The sequence below is a fragment of the Pteronotus mesoamericanus genome, unplaced genomic scaffold (genome assembly GCF_021234165.1).
Source record: "Pteronotus mesoamericanus isolate MK-2021 breed Mesoamerican mustached bat unplaced genomic scaffold, CSHL_Meso_final contig_42, whole genome shotgun sequence".
Lineage (NCBI taxonomy): Eukaryota > Metazoa > Chordata > Mammalia > Chiroptera > Mormoopidae > Pteronotus > Pteronotus mesoamericanus.
Window position 1 is genome coordinate 5436540 of NW_026555157.1, and position 16752 is coordinate 5453291.

A 16752-nucleotide genomic window follows, 5' to 3' on the forward strand; every position below is an offset into this window, starting at 1 on the left:
CCTAAAGATGTCTAATAAAAATATGAAACTCTTCAACCACTTGAAGGAGAGTGTTACGGCAAGTAATCAAAAAGAAAAACCGCAAGCCCACCCCTCCCCCCATTTGATTTAAGCAGTCTTCATTTTCCACTGTAGTAAATTCCCTGGGTACATCTTGTAGACCTCAAAGTACTGGAAAAGAAGCTCCTATTCAAAGGCAATTTATCTTAGGATACTGTAAATGATATATTTTTTTTTGTTCATTTGAAATATATACGTTGTGCTGTAACAAAAACAAACAAGTAAATAAAAATTATGAGTGATATTAATTACCCAATAACTTAAAGGCCACTTGTTAGGCAAGAGAGGAGACAAAACTGATGAAATTACCACACTGTCAGGTAATGGGAAGGCAGGAAGAAGAGAAGAAAAGAGCTCTTTTGAGAAACAGGAAGTAGAAGGAGACATTTGCTTATAAAAGGAGAAATCAGGCTACAAACCCTGAGGTTAAAAGGAGTAAACTGCAAGTGTTCTCAACACTGCTGGCTTTGCCTTCCTCTGAGGTCCTGGAAATGACAAGCTCAATTTTGGATAGCAGTGAAAAGGTAAGTTTAGTTCAAATATAACTAATTTTCCGACAGAGTAACTTTTCAAAGCCCTCCTGGAGCTCACTTAGTGTGTTTCCCTCTTGCCAAGAATCCTAGTTTCCAGATCTAAGAAATCTCCATCTTGGAATCTGCTCCTCTTTTCTATGGGTTGTTACTTTCCTTCAACGTGATTGTGGCCCTGTGTATTTGGGTGTGAGTGAAAAAGAGAAATAAAGATTTCTTTTTATAGTGCAAAGTAAGAGATTTATTTTTGCAGAAAGTTATGTTGTACCTGGACAAGATAAAAATGGTAAAAAAAAAGTGGAGAGCTAAGGTAAAAAAAAAAACCTGTGGGAAAGGGTAATGTGGATAAGGCCAGAAAGTGAAGTGACCAATTAGTTTCTGTCCTCCAGGAGTAAGAAATAACGTGCTCCCAAAAACCTCGGTGTCAAATGGATTTCCAGACGAGGCTTGGGTCACCGTGGACCGGAGGAGAGTAAACTGAGAAGTTTTCGTAGATATTTACAGGGCTGCTGAACCAGGTTAGAGGACTGAATTGACCAACATTAAGTGTTAGACTGTGGACAGGGCATGCAGCTGCTTTGAGCCCCTATTTTTCTCTAGAGTAGAGTAATTATTTCCCCAATAATATCAGTGTTTTTTGAAGCAGACCATTGAGTGTGTGTGAAAGTGCTTTGAAAAAGTGGTAAACAAATGCAAAATCCCTATATGCAAGCTAGGAGTTTGAGGGCAATAGGAAGCTATTGAGATGATTTAAATAGGGAAAGGGGGTGGCTGCATAAGCTCCCGCTTGGCTGCTGTGGGAAAAAAGTTTTACAATAGGACTGGAATGGAGTTTATTTACCTTCATTTTGAGAGGAAAAGCTAAGTTCCGAGATTTACTCAAGCATATTTTACTCTGTGGCACTGGACTTTTAATTTCTAAAACTCAGTTGCCTAATTTGTAAAATAAGAAAAGTAATAAATTACTACCACTATGTTATGAGGATTAAATGAGAGAAGTACAGAAAGCACCTAGGACAGTGCATATTTACTGTACAAAACCAGTAAATGTTAGTTCTTACCTGTCCACTTTATCTTTCCATCATTACATCATAAAAAACTTCGAGGGCCCAATCTGCTGCGTACTATGTTAGTTATTGTGATTGCAATAGGAGTAAAACATACATTCTCTCCCATCATGTTCTGGGGCAGAAATAAGGCCAGTATGGCTTGAGCTCAGGAAGCTCTTAAGCTGAAGTGGCAGGCTGGAGCGAGAGTGTTCAGGAAGGTGTGAGCTACAGAGGGAGGTTTTTTTTTGTTTGTTTTCATTTTTTTAATAAGAATTTATTTATTTTTAGAGAGAGGAGAAGGGAGTGAGAAAGAGAAATACATTGATGTGCGAGAGAAATATTGATCAGCTGCTTTTTGCACACCTTCTATTGGGGACGTGGCGCACAGCCCAGGCATTTACACCTACCGGAATCGAACCTGCTGCCTTTTACTTCTCAGATTGGCGCTCCACCCACTGAACCACAGCGGTCAGGGCTGCAGAGCACGTTTTGTCATTAACTTGAAAAGCAATGATAAGCCATGAAAGTATTTTAAACAAGCAGGAGAGGAATCTGAAGAAAAAGTGGCGTTAGAATGGCTTTTGGAATAACAGGAGATTTTTGCATCTGCCAGTGAGAGTTAATGATAGCTTGAATTGTGAAAAGTGATAGAAGATGGGAAAGCAGGAAAACATTTCATACAGATTTAGGAAATAAAATGAAAGTATTGTTTTAGCTGATGGAAAGGAAGGCCATGAGGGAAATAGTTTCCACAAATGCCTTCTATTTCCTTGTTATCGCCCACTTGTAAATGTTTTTGCCGATTTCCTTATTGTTTTTTAAATCTAGTAACGGGTCCACTAATAAACATCAAATTTAAGGAAATCTCAGTAAGTTTTTATTCCATCCATGCTCTCAATTTCTTATTCATTAGCTGTGATTTGAAAGTAATCAGTTTAATTTATGCATCAGATGAGAATCGGAGACGGACCCTTCCCGTTCCAGGATTTCTTTGAAGATAAATTAGATGAAGAAAGTGTGATTCTCACATTGGTTCCAGTTAATGAGGAACATAATGAAGAGCATCAAATGGAACCAAGCATTTCTTCAACCTCAGGAGCCAACCTGAGGATGTCTAGGACAAACAACTCAGGTATGAGGATGAGGATTGCTCAGTTTGCTGTTCTTCCAGCCCTGGGAAGCCCAGGAAGAAAAGAAAAATTCTTCTCTATTCTTTGGCTATACAAGGCCAGCTTAAATCTCACTTCAGTTACCTGTAGTAAGAGATTTCTCAAACTCCCATGCTTGTCATTTGCTAAGCATCATGTACTGCCATGCTTTTAAGACACACGTGCACACACACACACACACAAATCAGCATGTGGAGTGCTTTGGACAGAGCATAGTCTTATGAGGTAGCTAGATATGAGTACAAATTTCCAACTGGTGTAGCTCAATCTTCTCTTCATTTTAGTTAATACATACTTTATATACATCTTCTGAAAAGTAATTTTTCCCACCTTTATTGATATTAATGCATAGCACTGTAATTTTAGAGTGTACAGAGTAATGATTCATATATGTATATATTGTGAAATAATTACCAAAATAAGTTAACACATTCATCACCTCACACAGGAAGCCTTTTTCCCCCTGTGGTAAGAATGTTTAAGATCTACTCTTAGTGATTTTCAAGCGTACAGTATAGTGTTGTTAACTATAGTAGCCATGCTGTACATTAGATCCCTAGAACTTACTCGTCTTGTAACTGAAAATTTGTACCATTTGATCAACAATGTCTCCCCATTTCTCCCATCCCAAACCCCTGGCAACTACCACTCTATTCTGTTTCTATGAGTTCTGCCTATTTAGATTTCACTTATAAGTGAGATCAGAGTATTTGAAAGACAAAATAATTTTGGAAAACATCTAATATTTTGCTGGGTGAGTAATTACTGATCAAATGTCTAGCAGTCCTTAATAATCATGACCCTTAGTGCCCTCAGTGCTTCATATTAAGGCACTGAATGAATATTTTCAGAATGATTTTATTTTCTGGGCCAATAATAAGGACTTCAAGATGAAGTAGATAAGTTATGGCTAAGCAGAGTTACAGTGAGTTGAGACAAGGTGCTGTAGAGAAAAATAAGGCAGGCTGACACAACAGAGGACCGTTGTTGGCTGGGGTGCTTTCTTTGATTTCTGTTGGTCCAAAATCTAGACATTTTGAAGGAGCACTCCAATATAATGTTCCATTAGGTGGTGTTGATCACCACAGAAAAAACCCCAACAGATTGCTGTAGTATAATCTGCCATTTTAATGGAGATGTGATTTGGGGCAAGTCCTTTGATTCTTGAATCTATTACCTTATTTGTAATATGAGGAAAAATATTTAGTGCGTGTATGTGCAAATTGGTTGTAAGAAATAAGTGAGAACTTTGTAAAATTATAAAGAATCTTATCATTTTTAAATGTTTACTACGTTGGTTTTCTTCTTTTCTCAGTTTATTTTCCTCAGATGAATGAACAATTCAAAGATTACCCCAAACCAATTTTTCCCTTGCCAACCATTTTGCCTTCAATTAATAAAGTGCGTCGTGATACTTTGCGGAACTGGTGCCAACAAATTAATTTGAGTACTGAAGGCAAGGTGAGTACATTGGTGGGAATTTCTGATGCTCAGAGCAAATATTGGAAGCTGTGTTGACTTTTACTCTTTCCTCTCCCCCTTGGTTTTCTTAGAAAATAGAGATTTATATGAGGCTGAAGGAACATGCTTACTCTGAAGAAAAACAGGTGAGTGAGGAGTATGAAAACAGTGTAAAGGTGAGTTGTGATTGTGAATTGTTCCTCCTCTCTTAGCATCTCTACATATGTTGTACCTCTAAGGCAAGGTCTGTCAATCAAGACTATTGACATTTTGGGCCAAATAATTTTTTTGTTTTGGGAGCTATCCTGTGTATTTTAGGATGTTTAGCAGACTAAACATCTCTGGCCTCTACCCACTAGATGTCAGTAGCAACCCTTCCTCCCCCTCACAGTTTTAGAGATAACAATTTCTCCCAGTTGAGAACCGCTACTCTAAGAGAACTAACATTCCTAAACCCTCCGCATGCTGACCTACCTGAGTCAATGTAAAAAGAATGATAGAATTGACACAGAATCATTATGGCAGCATGTCACAGAATATTCATCATGAATCCCATTTGCAGAATTTTACTGAAACACCACAGGAGGCCACACTGCAGTCCTGTTCAAGGAAATGGAAGATGGTGACCAAGAGAACAAGGAGTAATAAAACTTGTAAGATGAGTAAGAGAGAGAAAGGGACCAATACAGTTGAAGTGATAACTTCAGCTCAGGAGGCCATGTTGGCAGCATGGTCAAGAATTGCTGCAAGAGCAGTGCAGCCTAAGGCTGTGAATTCATGTTCCATTCCTGTTCCTACTGAGAACTTTCTGCTGCAAACATCTGGTAAGATCAACCTTAAACAGTGAGTACCATTCCGGAAAAAGATTAACTTTTATTAGTCCAATACTGAAAGGTAGGACAAGGAAAAGAGTTAGTTAAAATATCTATAGATTGGATATTATGTTCATAGAAGACTTATCTTTTGATTGTCAAGTTTTGCCTGGATGGATTTGTAAGCCACGTGATTGAGTGGCGACCCTTTCTTACCAATAACCAGAAGTCCAAGATGGAAAGAAAGCATAGCCTGCTACGTGGTCAGCCACAGCCCAAGGTCTTCTGCCTTTTCTCTCCTTCCCATCAAAGCTTTCATAACGTAATAAATAAGAGCGTGAGCATTTGTGTAACCTTGGTTCAGATCCATGTCCTATGACTTCGATGGTGTTTGAAGTCTTATGACTTCAATCGGCCAGTTCCTTAGTGTAAGCCTTGGTGTCCCAATTTATAAAGTGACTTCACAGAACGACTTATGAGATACAACTTGGCACATACAAAGTACACAATAATAATTAAAATATTTGGAGCCCCTGTCCTCTTAAGAAATCTTGAGATAACTTAGCCCTGCTTTTCTTCCACTTCTCTCCCCTTGATATTTTTGTTTTCATTTCCAGCAGACCCTATCTCAGGTCAACACAAAGTTACCCTCGTTCTTTTTTGCTTGAGTTCTTTTTCTCTCCACCTCATTTCCAAAAGTGTTCTGGACTTGTATAGTAAGGCACATTTTTTATTTCACAAGGAACACAGCCAAAAGGAAGACAGAAGCTGAAATTGGACTACTGTCTGCTCTCCAGGCTGCACTCCCTCCTGTGAAAAGGAATAGGCATCCTTTGCTAATTTCCAAAAAACCGTTTTCCAGTTACAAAGCTGTCTCTGGAGGACTGCTTCCTCAAAGATAATACCTCTTTCTAATTTTCATTAATGTGCTATATGAGCTAGTAGCATCCCATACTTATTCATTCTTCTAGGTCCTCTCCATTTAGTGGTTATTAAGCACCTACTATGACCCAGGAGTGTGCCTACTCACTGGATATATAGTGCTAAACACAGTCTGTCTCTGCTATTGTTTTACAGTCTGACTGTGGAGATTTTATGGATATTTAGGCTCACAGTGACTGCTCCTTTCTCTCAATTTCAAACAATTAACATCTTACCTTGATTACCTTGTTTTTTCTTAAGTATCCCTCTTGCCCAGTTATATTCCTTAGGCTTTTAAACAAAGAGCCTTTTGCCTGTTTTTTATATTTGAAGCAGTACAATGTAATAGCTAGGCAAATGGGCCGTGAATCAGAATATCTGGATCCATGTATTGGTTCTGGGAAAATTATAATATTGAACACCACAAGCTTCAGTTACCTCACCTGTAAGTACAAAAAGTTAAAAAAAAAAGTGAATATTAATAACATTCTTAATAAATGTAGGAATACATGTATACCACTTAGCAATATTCTGAACACAAAACAAGCATCTCAAAAAGCTATTGTTATTATCCTTAATGCTATATAATTTATGAAGTTAGATTATAGTGTCTTTTGGTCTACATTTTTTTATGGTTCTCATTCAGTTGATCCATCAACAGAATATAAGAACTAAGTCAAGAGTGACTTGGTGAGAGGTTGGATTGGGGTGCAGTTGCTTGACCTTAACTGCTTGTATTTGCTCTCTTTCCTGCCCAGGTGTCAGGTGGTGTGTGGTCCATGGCAGACCTCTGCTGGCAGACAAAGAGGGGTGGGTACGTCTGCAGTTCCATGCTGGTCAGGCCTGGGTGCCTGACACTCCGAAGAAGATGATCTCTCTTCTCCTGTTACCGGCCTGCACTTTCCCATCCTCAGACCTGGAAGATAATATGTTATGCCCAGAATGTGTTAAGAGGTAATCCTTAAATATTTTTCTGTATGGTACAGCAAAAAGTAGATATCTAGATTGGTCTCTGAATAATTTAGTACAAGAAAGCAGAGAACAAATATATTGTTTTCTCAATTTGCCATATAGATCAGGCAAAGATAGGAAGGAAAAAGAAGTTGGTAGTGGATTAAAACTCAGATAAATGTGGCTTCCTAGACCTCTTAACAAAGTATCTGACAAGTTAAGAGTACTAATTGCCTCAATTTTATTGACCTGTTATAAGAAAAAAAATAGAGTTCTTAACATGTCATATATCTAGCTAGAGATAAAAAAATTAGGCAAAATCCATGTAGCATGATGAAAAGAGATGCCGTGAAAATATATGGGTAGTACCTATATTGGAGTAGCTTAGGAAAACTTCAGAAAGGATTAAGTGTACTGAGAGAGATCTTATTAGTTGAAAAGTAATAATTTGAGCATTTAGGTAGTGGAAACAACCCATATAAATATATGGAAGTAAAAGAACATGAAATACTTAGAAATTGCAAATAGGTCAATATGACTGAAACTTGTATTGACAAAATAAGTCTGGGAAAGGGAGGAGTAGACCATTGACAGGCTTGTATCTGTAATAAAAGTCACATATTACCTTGTGGGTCATAATTTCTGTCATTTTTAGAACACAGACTATCTTAAAGATATAAAATGATAGCTACACACTACATGCCCACTGTTCAAGAAAATATACATTGGGCATACACATAAAACTGCTTTAGATTTTATATAGACTAGAACTTCTCATGTTTACCCATTAGTACAAAATTCAGGATTTGGTGCTGGTATTGGTGGATGTAATGTAAGATGGGTGTGGAGGACAGCTAAGCTTTGTGTGTTTTTTTAGGACATGGATTGATATCTTGCAACAGAAACTAGGTTGGAGGGTAGGCAAGAGATAACTATAATACTTCGGAAAAGATATATGATCCTGACAAAGAACTTAAAGAGGAATGGGACAAATTTAAGAGATGAAGGAGTAAAAGGAACTGTATGCTGTCTTATTAGATGGAGGGAAGGTGGACGTCTGTCTAGTTCAATGGTAAAGCATATGATACATGGTATATGCTTGACATGGTCCCGAGACCTGATGTAAGTATGGGTTAGAGAAAAACATTTTTGGGAGTCATTAGCATTTAAATTGTATGTAAGAGTGTATAGGAGTTAAAAGGAACATAGGAAAGAACCCTGAAGAGAATCAGTACATTGATGCAGGTGAGCAATGAAGACTATAAAAATACAGTTTCTAGGTTGGGAACTAAGTGAGAAAAGGAAGCAAGGGGCAGAGTTTCTGAGGAAAATGGATGGCAATGAAATGGCCATGGAAGGTTATGAATAATGCAGTGCTCTTTGAGAATGGCATTTTGGGACATAATTTGTGGCCTGTTTGAGAGTGGGTTGAGGGGGTCAGTAGAAGCAGAAATGTGATAAAGTTAGGGTAGAGCACGTTAAGGACTATGACAGGGCATAACTGTAATCTCTTCTACCTGAGTGAAAAGGCAGAGACAGCAGTTAATTGAAGTAGCAATATCAAGGGAGCTTTCTTCTTTCCTTTTCTTTTTCTTTTCATTTTTCTTCTTTTTGTTTTTTAATGGGAAAACCATAAGCATGTGTGAACAAAGATGGGATGTGGGAGAAGCTTTGGAAAGGGAAGGGAAGGTATAAAGATAAAGGAAGTGCCCTGGCTGATATGTCTCAGTGGTTTGAGTGCTGGCCTACCAACCGAAAGGTCACCAGTTCAATTCCTGGTCAGGGCACAGGCCTTGGTTGTGGGCAAGGTCCCCAGATGGGGCTGTGCAAGAGGCATGTTCCTCTCACACATGGATGTTTCTCTCCTTCTGTTTCTCTCTCCCTTCCCCTCTTTAAAAAAATAAGTAAAATCTTTTTTAAAAAGATAAAGTGAAACTAATTGTAGTGTACAGAATATGAGGAGTGATATTAATGGACAATCTTGTTCCATTGTTTACTACATAAAATTATTTTGCCCGCCCTTCTAAGGTGAGGTTGGGAGTGCTAACTACTCAGGAACTCCAGGAGTGGATTCCTTATTTTATCAGTCATTTCCAAGCAGTTGGTGTGCAATGATTATCTTATTCTAACAGTTTTTCAAAATTCTTTTTTAATCTGCTTTATAGGAATAAAAGGATGATGGAAAGATTAATTAAAATGAAGAAGAAGAAGAAAACTCGTTTGAACACACCCACATCATTCCTTTTGGATGGATCATGTCTTCAATAAAGAATAAATGGTGGAATGCTCACAGCTAAATTGACCTGTATCCCAATGATTGCTGTGCTCTGTTCTGGACATTTGCAGTGTTGCTCGATACCTTGAGTACAAATGTGAATGTCTGGATTCTGTACTTGAGGTTTGCCAGAATGTGACTGCCACTGCAGCGTCAGGTATTTAGGTATGTAGAATGTAATTTGGTTTTGACCTAATTAATAGATTTTTTTAGCAGTTTTAGGCTTTCAGAAAAATTGAGCAGAAAGTAATGAGTTCCAAAACCCTGCCCCTTTCTCCCACACTTCCACTGCTATCCACACCTTGCATCAGCATGGTAAATTTGTTGAACTTACATTAACACATCATTATCACCAAAAGCCCATAGCTGACATTAGGGTTCACATTTTGTGTTTTATATTCTATGGATTTTGACAAATGTATAATGAGACATATCCACCATTATAGAGTCATCAAAAGAGTTTGACTGCCCTAAAAATGCTATACTTTTATTCAACACTCCCTCCTTCCAACCCATGACCCATTGATAATTTTTACTGTATCCATGGCTTTGTTTTTTCCTGAATGTCATATAGTTGGAATCATAGAGTAGCCTTTTCAGATTGACCTCTCTTACAGAAATATGCATTTAAGGTTCCTTCATGTCTTTTCACAGCTCGATAACTCACTTTTTTTTTCATTTTTTAATTGATTTTTTTAAGGAGAGAAAGAAAGGGGTAGGGAGGAGAGAAAGGAAACATTCGTGTTAGATTTAAAATCTAACCCTCTTTCATGATGTGAAAACATTCAATGCCCAAAGAATAGAATGGAACAATCTGAACATGATATAGGTCATATATGAAGAGCCCACAGCTAACATACTAAGTGGTGAACTAAGTGAACAGTTCAAAGTTTTTTCCCTGAAGTCATCAACAAGACAAGGATGCACATTTTAACCACTTCTCTTCAAGATGATATTGGAAATTCTAGCCAGAAAAGTTAGGTAAGAAAAAGAAACAGGCAATCTAAATTGGAAGGGCAGAAGTAAAAACTCTATACACTGGTGACATAATGTTACATATAGAAAACTTGAGTAATCCTTCAAAAAATTGTTAGAGCTAATTAACAAATACAGCAAATTGTCAGAATATTTAAATCACAAAATCAGTTGTATTTCTATATACTAGAAATTATCTGACAAAATGATTTCATTTCTAATAGCATCAAAATAGGATATAATGCTAGTAAAGGAATAAACTTAAAGTTATAGGACATGCACTGAAGACTACAAAGCATTGCTGAAATCTCTTAGTTTGCAAGTGTGGTAAACAGATCAATTTCAAAAGAAACATGTTTGTACTTTTTTATACTGCTAGCTTTTGCATTTTATTACATTTTATATAAAAATTTTTCCACCAAAGAAAAGTTGAAACAATAACAACAATTTACAATTATCATTATATCCACATTTAAACAAATTTTTTCCATGTATTCTTATTGGTTACCCTGACATAGAGTGAACAGACACACTCTTTGCCCCTAAATGCTTTAGCATGCACCCTGCAAGAATAAAGACATTCTACAGGATCAGTATCATTATCAAACCTAAGAAATAGTCATTTTATAATAGCATCTTGCCCTCGCCCAGTGTCTTATTTGGTTGGAGCACCATCCCGTTCATCGAAAGGTTGCGCGTTCCACCTCCTGTTGGGGCACATGCAGGAGGCAACCAATCTCTTTCTCACATCAATGTTTCTCTAAAATTAAACATGTTTTCAGGTGAGGATTAAAATAAAAAAATAATAGCACATAATACCTAGTTCATAATCAAATATGATTAATCGTCCACAGAATATGTTTTGTACTTTTAAAAACCCAGCATTCAGTATTTTCAGGCATTTAATTATAATACCTTCCTACTTCCTTTAAATCAAAGATCTTTATAATACTGTCTTGAAGAGAAAAGGTCAGTTTTCTTATACGATACACCACATTTTGGATTGTATTCTCATAGTGTTCTTTAATTCTCTATTTTCTTTAAACTCAAGATTAGAGACTTGATTAGATTCAGATAAAACATTTTTAGAAGACTATTCATAGGATTGAGGACTTCATATTTCATTGCCTAAGAAAGTACATAACTCGGATTGTCTCATCATTATATTAAACAAATTATGACTTTATTACAGAGATGACCACCTTATTTCTCCAAGGTCTAAGTGCAGTTTTCACCTTCAAATTTATAAACACTTTATAAGTTGATACTTTTGTCACCATATGACTGACTATCTTGCCCTTTCCCAACAACTCTTCACAATGAATTTTCGCATCTTATAGTCATTCATGTTTGAATCAATTATTACATTGATGGTTGCAAACTCTTCCCAGTATTTGATTCATTTCTTTAGTTGGCATACTGTAAAAAGAAGGAAAATGCTTTCCTTTTAGAGTACCATTATGGCCTCATGAATTTAAAATATTTTAAATGTTAATTTATTTTTTAATTAAAAAATTTAACTTTTAGTTATGTTATGACCAATTAATATTAGATGCATTAAAATATTCTCAGATTCAGTAAGCTTATATTATTTAAAGTTGTATTACATGAATAATTAACTCATATTTTTCACATTGATTTACCTAGTTTTATAATATAGATTACACAGTTTCATTAACAGTTTGCAAATGTTACCTCTTTTGTTCTCTGGAGTAAGGTATATAATAAGGGAATTATCTGGCACTTGAAAATCTGGTATTTACATGTGAAAAAACATCTAGGTAAGGACATGTGTTGAGAAGTATGTGATTACTACTGGCTTATTCAAGTTTTCTATTACTTATGCTACTAGTTTTATCTTTTTTAAAAAAAAATTATTTATTTTTTTAGAGAAGGGAAGGGAGAAAGGGAAAGAAACATCAATGTCTGGTTACCTCTTCAGTGTTCCCTACTGGGGACCTGGCTTGCAAGCCAGGCATGTGCCCTGACTAGGAATCGAACTGGCGACCCTTTGGCTCTCAGGCCAGTGCTCAATCCACTGAGCCACACTAGCCAGGGTTTATCTTATATTTTTCCAGAACATTTTTATTCCAACTTTTCAAAGTTTATATTTTTTGTCTGCTGTGTCAGTAATTTTTTTTCAGATTCCATATTTTCTTTACTTGCTATTTCTCTTGTTTTCCCATTCAGTCTTTTTTCTTTTTTTTCTTATTCAGCCTTGTTAGAGATTTATTCATCTTACTGATTTTTCCAAAGAACAATGCCGAGGTATGGTTCTTAAGGAATCAGACTTTGAGAGTGTAGGGCACAGGATTTTGGGAATCAACTTTGGGATCACCACTCATAAAAGGGAAAGGAAGAAAGCCATAAGGGGAGAGAACTCAGGTGGTGAGGCAAGATGGAACTGGGAACATAATAAAAGCCTAGGCCAACCTCGGGAGGAAGTTTTGGAGCTAAAGTGTCAAGACTGTTCCTACCTTGGGTCAAAAGTTTGTGTGGTACACTCTAGCCAAATCAGTCACTTCTTGAAGGCTGCTGGAGGAAGACCAAAGCCTGGGACATTTATCTTCAACTGAGGGTGGGACTCACCCGGGGGGGCCCGGGGGCCAACAGCTGGAGGCTATTTCCCCGGTAACTGTTTCCCAGCAGGGAAATCAGGGCAACTCCTTTCCAATTCCTCTACAATTGATTTCTGATTTTGATCACTCTGCTTTGCTATTTTGTTTTCTATTTCCTTAATTTCTGTTACCTTTATTTTTCTTCCTCTGTGGTTCTTTGAATTTATTCAGTGTTTCTTTTTCTGGCTTGAGTTGTAATTTTTCTTGAGTTAAATCTTTGGCTCATTTATATTTATTTTAGTCTTTTTTGTTTATGACACACTTAACAAAGTTGCATGTCTTCCTTACACAGGGACCATGCTGGCCTTGTCTGTATCGTTCCAAATTTAGTGTATGTGCTACCAAAGTGAGCACAATCCTACTGTTTTCTGATCAATATTTTTAAAGCTAGAAGTTTCCTTATAAGAACTGCTTTCTCTAATTCTGGGAAGTTCTTAGTCATTATTTCTTCAAAATACTTTCTCCCTTGTTTTACCCTTTCCTCCTTACTAAATACTGTTAACTTTCTTCCTTCATAGCTCTTTGATTTCATAATTTTATCTTGGGTTAGTGTCTGGAAGATAAGGACTAGTAAGACACTTGCCAAGACGGAAGGGATCCTGAACAATGAGTTCCTACAGACAAGCTACATAAATGCTCCGAATAAATACCTGCTACTGTTACCGGACAGGGGCCTGGCCCTGAGTGGGTCTTCCTAAGGCCAGCAGTAGTGTGTGGGTTCTTGACTTCATGTAAGAAAGATTTTACAACACAAGTTCAGGTGACTGAGAATCCATTTGTTAAAGCTGGGGACAGGAAACCAAGGAAGGGCTTAACACAAAAGCAATGGGAGAGGCTGAGTTGGGCTGTCTTGGGCAATTGGAAAGTCAGAGAAAAGGGGGTTTTGGGGAGAGGTTCAGGGGATTAGCCTGGGCCAAGCTGCCAGCTGCTCATTGCCTTGCAGGGGTGTCTAACCTGCAGTCCGCGGGCCACATGAAGCCCAACACAAAATCGTAAACTTACTTAAAACATGAGTTTTTTTGTGATTACATGTCACAATGTATCTCGTGTGGCCCAAGATAACTCTTCCAGTGTAGCGCAGAGGTGCGAAAAGGCTGGACACCCCTGTTAGGAGACACGTGCCTGTAAACAAAGAAGTAGGGGAAGAAGAAGGAAAAGGGATTGATGTGAGGGAGAGCATGTGTGCACAGGATCCTTTGTCTTGAGGCTTTTATTCCTTTTTCTTGCAGGTGGGGAATCTTAGAACAAGTCTCATGGGAGGATTTCAGTAGAATATTCATCATATTTCCAGCTGTGATTGGTCAGTGACAAGACAGGGCATCTTTAGTCATTGCACTTGGTCCTGGCCATTGCCCACCTGGTTTTGCTGCTTTTCTCGGCCTCGAGCTGAAATACAACTGAGGCCTAGATGTTATATCGTAGGTGTTATCTCCAGGGAGGAAAGGCCAGGGTAGGAGAGGTTACCCTGGGGCTGAGGTCCTTGTTTTCCCATTTTTCCCCCTGCCAGGCACTGGGCGCCGTGGGTCCCTGGTAACCACATGCACCTGGCTGTAAATTCTTGGCCACTGTGTTCAGCTGTCTGCCTCAGTTTCCCTATTCCACTTGCCAAGGAATTTTCCTAACTTACTATCTTGTTTCACTACCATAAAAGGCAACAATCTCTGCTCCCCTGAAAGGCAGCAGGATTCCCACTGCCTCTCACTTTCAGGAATATCCAAAGGGGAAGATGATTCAGTGCATGTCATTGTAACTTCCCTCTCAGCTATGGTCTCCAAACTATTTCACTCTGCTTTTCTATGAGTACTTACATATAATCTACCAACAACAAATGACTTCTATCTAGTTATTGTACTCTGTCCAAATGCTTCTATTTCATACCTGTGATTTTATTTTGTTTTTTTACCTTCACCCAAGGACATTTTTTCATTGGTTTTTAGAGAGAGAGGAAGGGAGAAAGAGAAACATTGATAGGGGAGAAACATTGATTAGCTGCTTCCCGTATTGCCCATAGGGGTGATCGATCACATATGTCCAGACCAGGAACAAAAACCACAACCTACGTATGTGTCCTGACCAGGAATTGAGCCTGCAATCCTTTGGTTATAGGACAGTGCTCCAACCAACTGAGCCACACTGACCAGGGCCATACCTGTGTTTTTAAACATAGCTGCCTGTAATTTTCTCCTATTTGTCCTCTTCTGTATGGGAGGAGGACAGGGAAGAGAGATGTTATGGTCCCAAATAAGCACTTAATTTCACCCCTTTACACTTTATTACTTACATTTCAAATTCTACAAGCTTGAGAATATTAGTGTTCGTGACCTGCAATATATTTTGTAGAATTAAAGTGAGGCTACCCTGAACTCAGGCTCCTGATGGCTAATGGCACAGTTGTCCAATCACCAGTGTTTCACTCCTATAGGGAGCCCCAATTGGCAGAGAGATGAGAATAGAAAGAGCAAATGTTGCTTGAAAGCCTTCCTAGTACAGTGCTTAGCTGCACTCTCAGGGCAAAATAAACTTAGGGCAAAGTGCTGTGAGATCTTTTAAAAGTGTCACAAACTGAAAAGAAGTGTGGTTTCAGAGTTGTGATATTATTAATTTATGATCCTAAGCCTGAAGTAGTGAAGGAGGATAAAACAACTTCATGGAAACACTCCTTACCTTCTGTTATCACCTACTGTATGAAGGCAAATTACTAGATATGTGGGCAAAATATAAGCATTACTTGAAAATGATTTTATTTATTTTATTACTTGAAAGTGATTTTCAATTTTAAATAAAAGAGGTTTTTTTCTAAAAACCCACAGACACTTTCCTATTAGCAAAATGTACTTTTTGAAACTAAATGTTCCAGAGCTAAGAATTATATCTATTTTTAAAAAAATTTGCCCTTGAAGTTAGACAATGGTATATGAGGTAAAGAAATGTATGGTTGCCCACTTGCTGCATATAAATATGTGTCATTGGGGCTCCCAAGCACATTTCCCATCTTCACGATTAAGGATTAGAATCTCCCATGCCTGTCTTCTTCAGCATCTCTGAATTTTAAAGGCATAGTGAAAAGAATATCAATGTTTGGAATTAAACAGAGCAGTGGTCAAATTCTAGTTTCACCACTTAACAGCTGTGAGTTCTTTCTCATCAGTATAAGGGTGGTGAGGTTTCTTACCAGGCTGGTGGTGGTTCTGTGAGAAAACGCTTGTAAAACTTGCAAAAAACAGATCTTTAAAAAAGGTAGCTATTACTGTTATTCTTAGTAGATAGGAGAAAGTGCAGAAGGAAGGAGAACCTATGCCATTATCAGGCAGGAACCTGGGAAAATTAGAAAGGGTTTATAGCAGGCACTGAGATGGCCCTCTGTCTATTACTTTCCATAGCAATTTCCTCTAAAATGTCCCAATTTGTCAAAGAAATAATGCTTCATTTAATTCTCCTGCTTGAAGTTTCTCTACATCTCTCTGCCACTGTCTCAGTAGGAAGTTCATGTCTTCATAGTCTGCTATTTCAAATTTATTTTTCAGATTTCCCAGTGGAAAATCTCTACTCCTGACCAGCAGTAGAGGCCTTTTCTTTGCCCACTTGTAGGCTTTGGTTCCAGCTGTCCTCCCACCTTGCCTTCTACTTCCACTCACCTCACCTTTCTCTGCCCCACCCTCTCCAATAAAAAGACTAAATAGCACAGCTCTTTCCCCACGTAAGAGTTAAGCGTTGCTTCTCTTGTTTTCAAAATTCTTATTGTATTTACTGCCTTTTATTGCAATTTAACTTTGCATGAATGAGTATCACTTGTCTTTTTAATAAGAGTGTTTCATCAAGGCAGTGACTGTACTGTTATACTTCTTGGTGTCCAACCAAGATGTTCACATCCGTAATTTATGTTCCTTAAAGAATATTATTGTAAAAAGAGTCTGAGGGTTCAATTGCCCCT

At 37.8% G+C, this 16752-nt stretch overlaps 1 protein-coding gene and 1 non-coding gene across 2 annotated transcripts; one reads left to right on the forward strand and one right to left on the reverse strand.

Annotated features, from left to right (window-relative positions):
* Positions 1 to 551: 551 nt before the first annotated feature.
* On the forward strand, positions 552 to 9221 carry DPPA2 (developmental pluripotency associated 2). Its single transcript, XM_054577259.1, has 7 exons — positions 552 to 584; positions 2624 to 2771; positions 4124 to 4269; positions 4362 to 4445; positions 4832 to 5093; positions 6761 to 6956; positions 9119 to 9221. The coding sequence occupies exons 1-7, from the start codon at positions 552 to 554 to the stop codon at positions 9219 to 9221; spliced, it is 972 nt and encodes a 323-aa protein (XP_054433234.1).
* Positions 9222 to 13068: 3847 nt separating this feature from the next.
* On the reverse strand, positions 13069 to 13175 carry LOC129073741 (U6 spliceosomal RNA). The gene has a single exon (XR_008529458.1). It is a non-coding gene; the product is annotated as a U6 spliceosomal RNA (small nuclear RNA).
* Between the last annotated feature and the right edge of the window lie 3577 nt (positions 13176 to 16752).

Coding starts and splice junctions, on each gene's coding strand:
- DPPA2 (XM_054577259.1), top strand. CDS start 552: ATGACAAGCTCAATTTTGGATAGCAGTGAAAAG. Junction 585..2,623: donor TTTTGGATAGCAGTGAAAAG/GTAAGTTTAGTT, acceptor TTCCCGTTCCAG/GATTTCTTTGAAGATAAATT. Junction 4,446..4,831: donor AGTATGAAAACAGTGTAAAG/GTGAGTTGTGAT, acceptor TCCCATTTGCAG/AATTTTACTGAAACACCACA.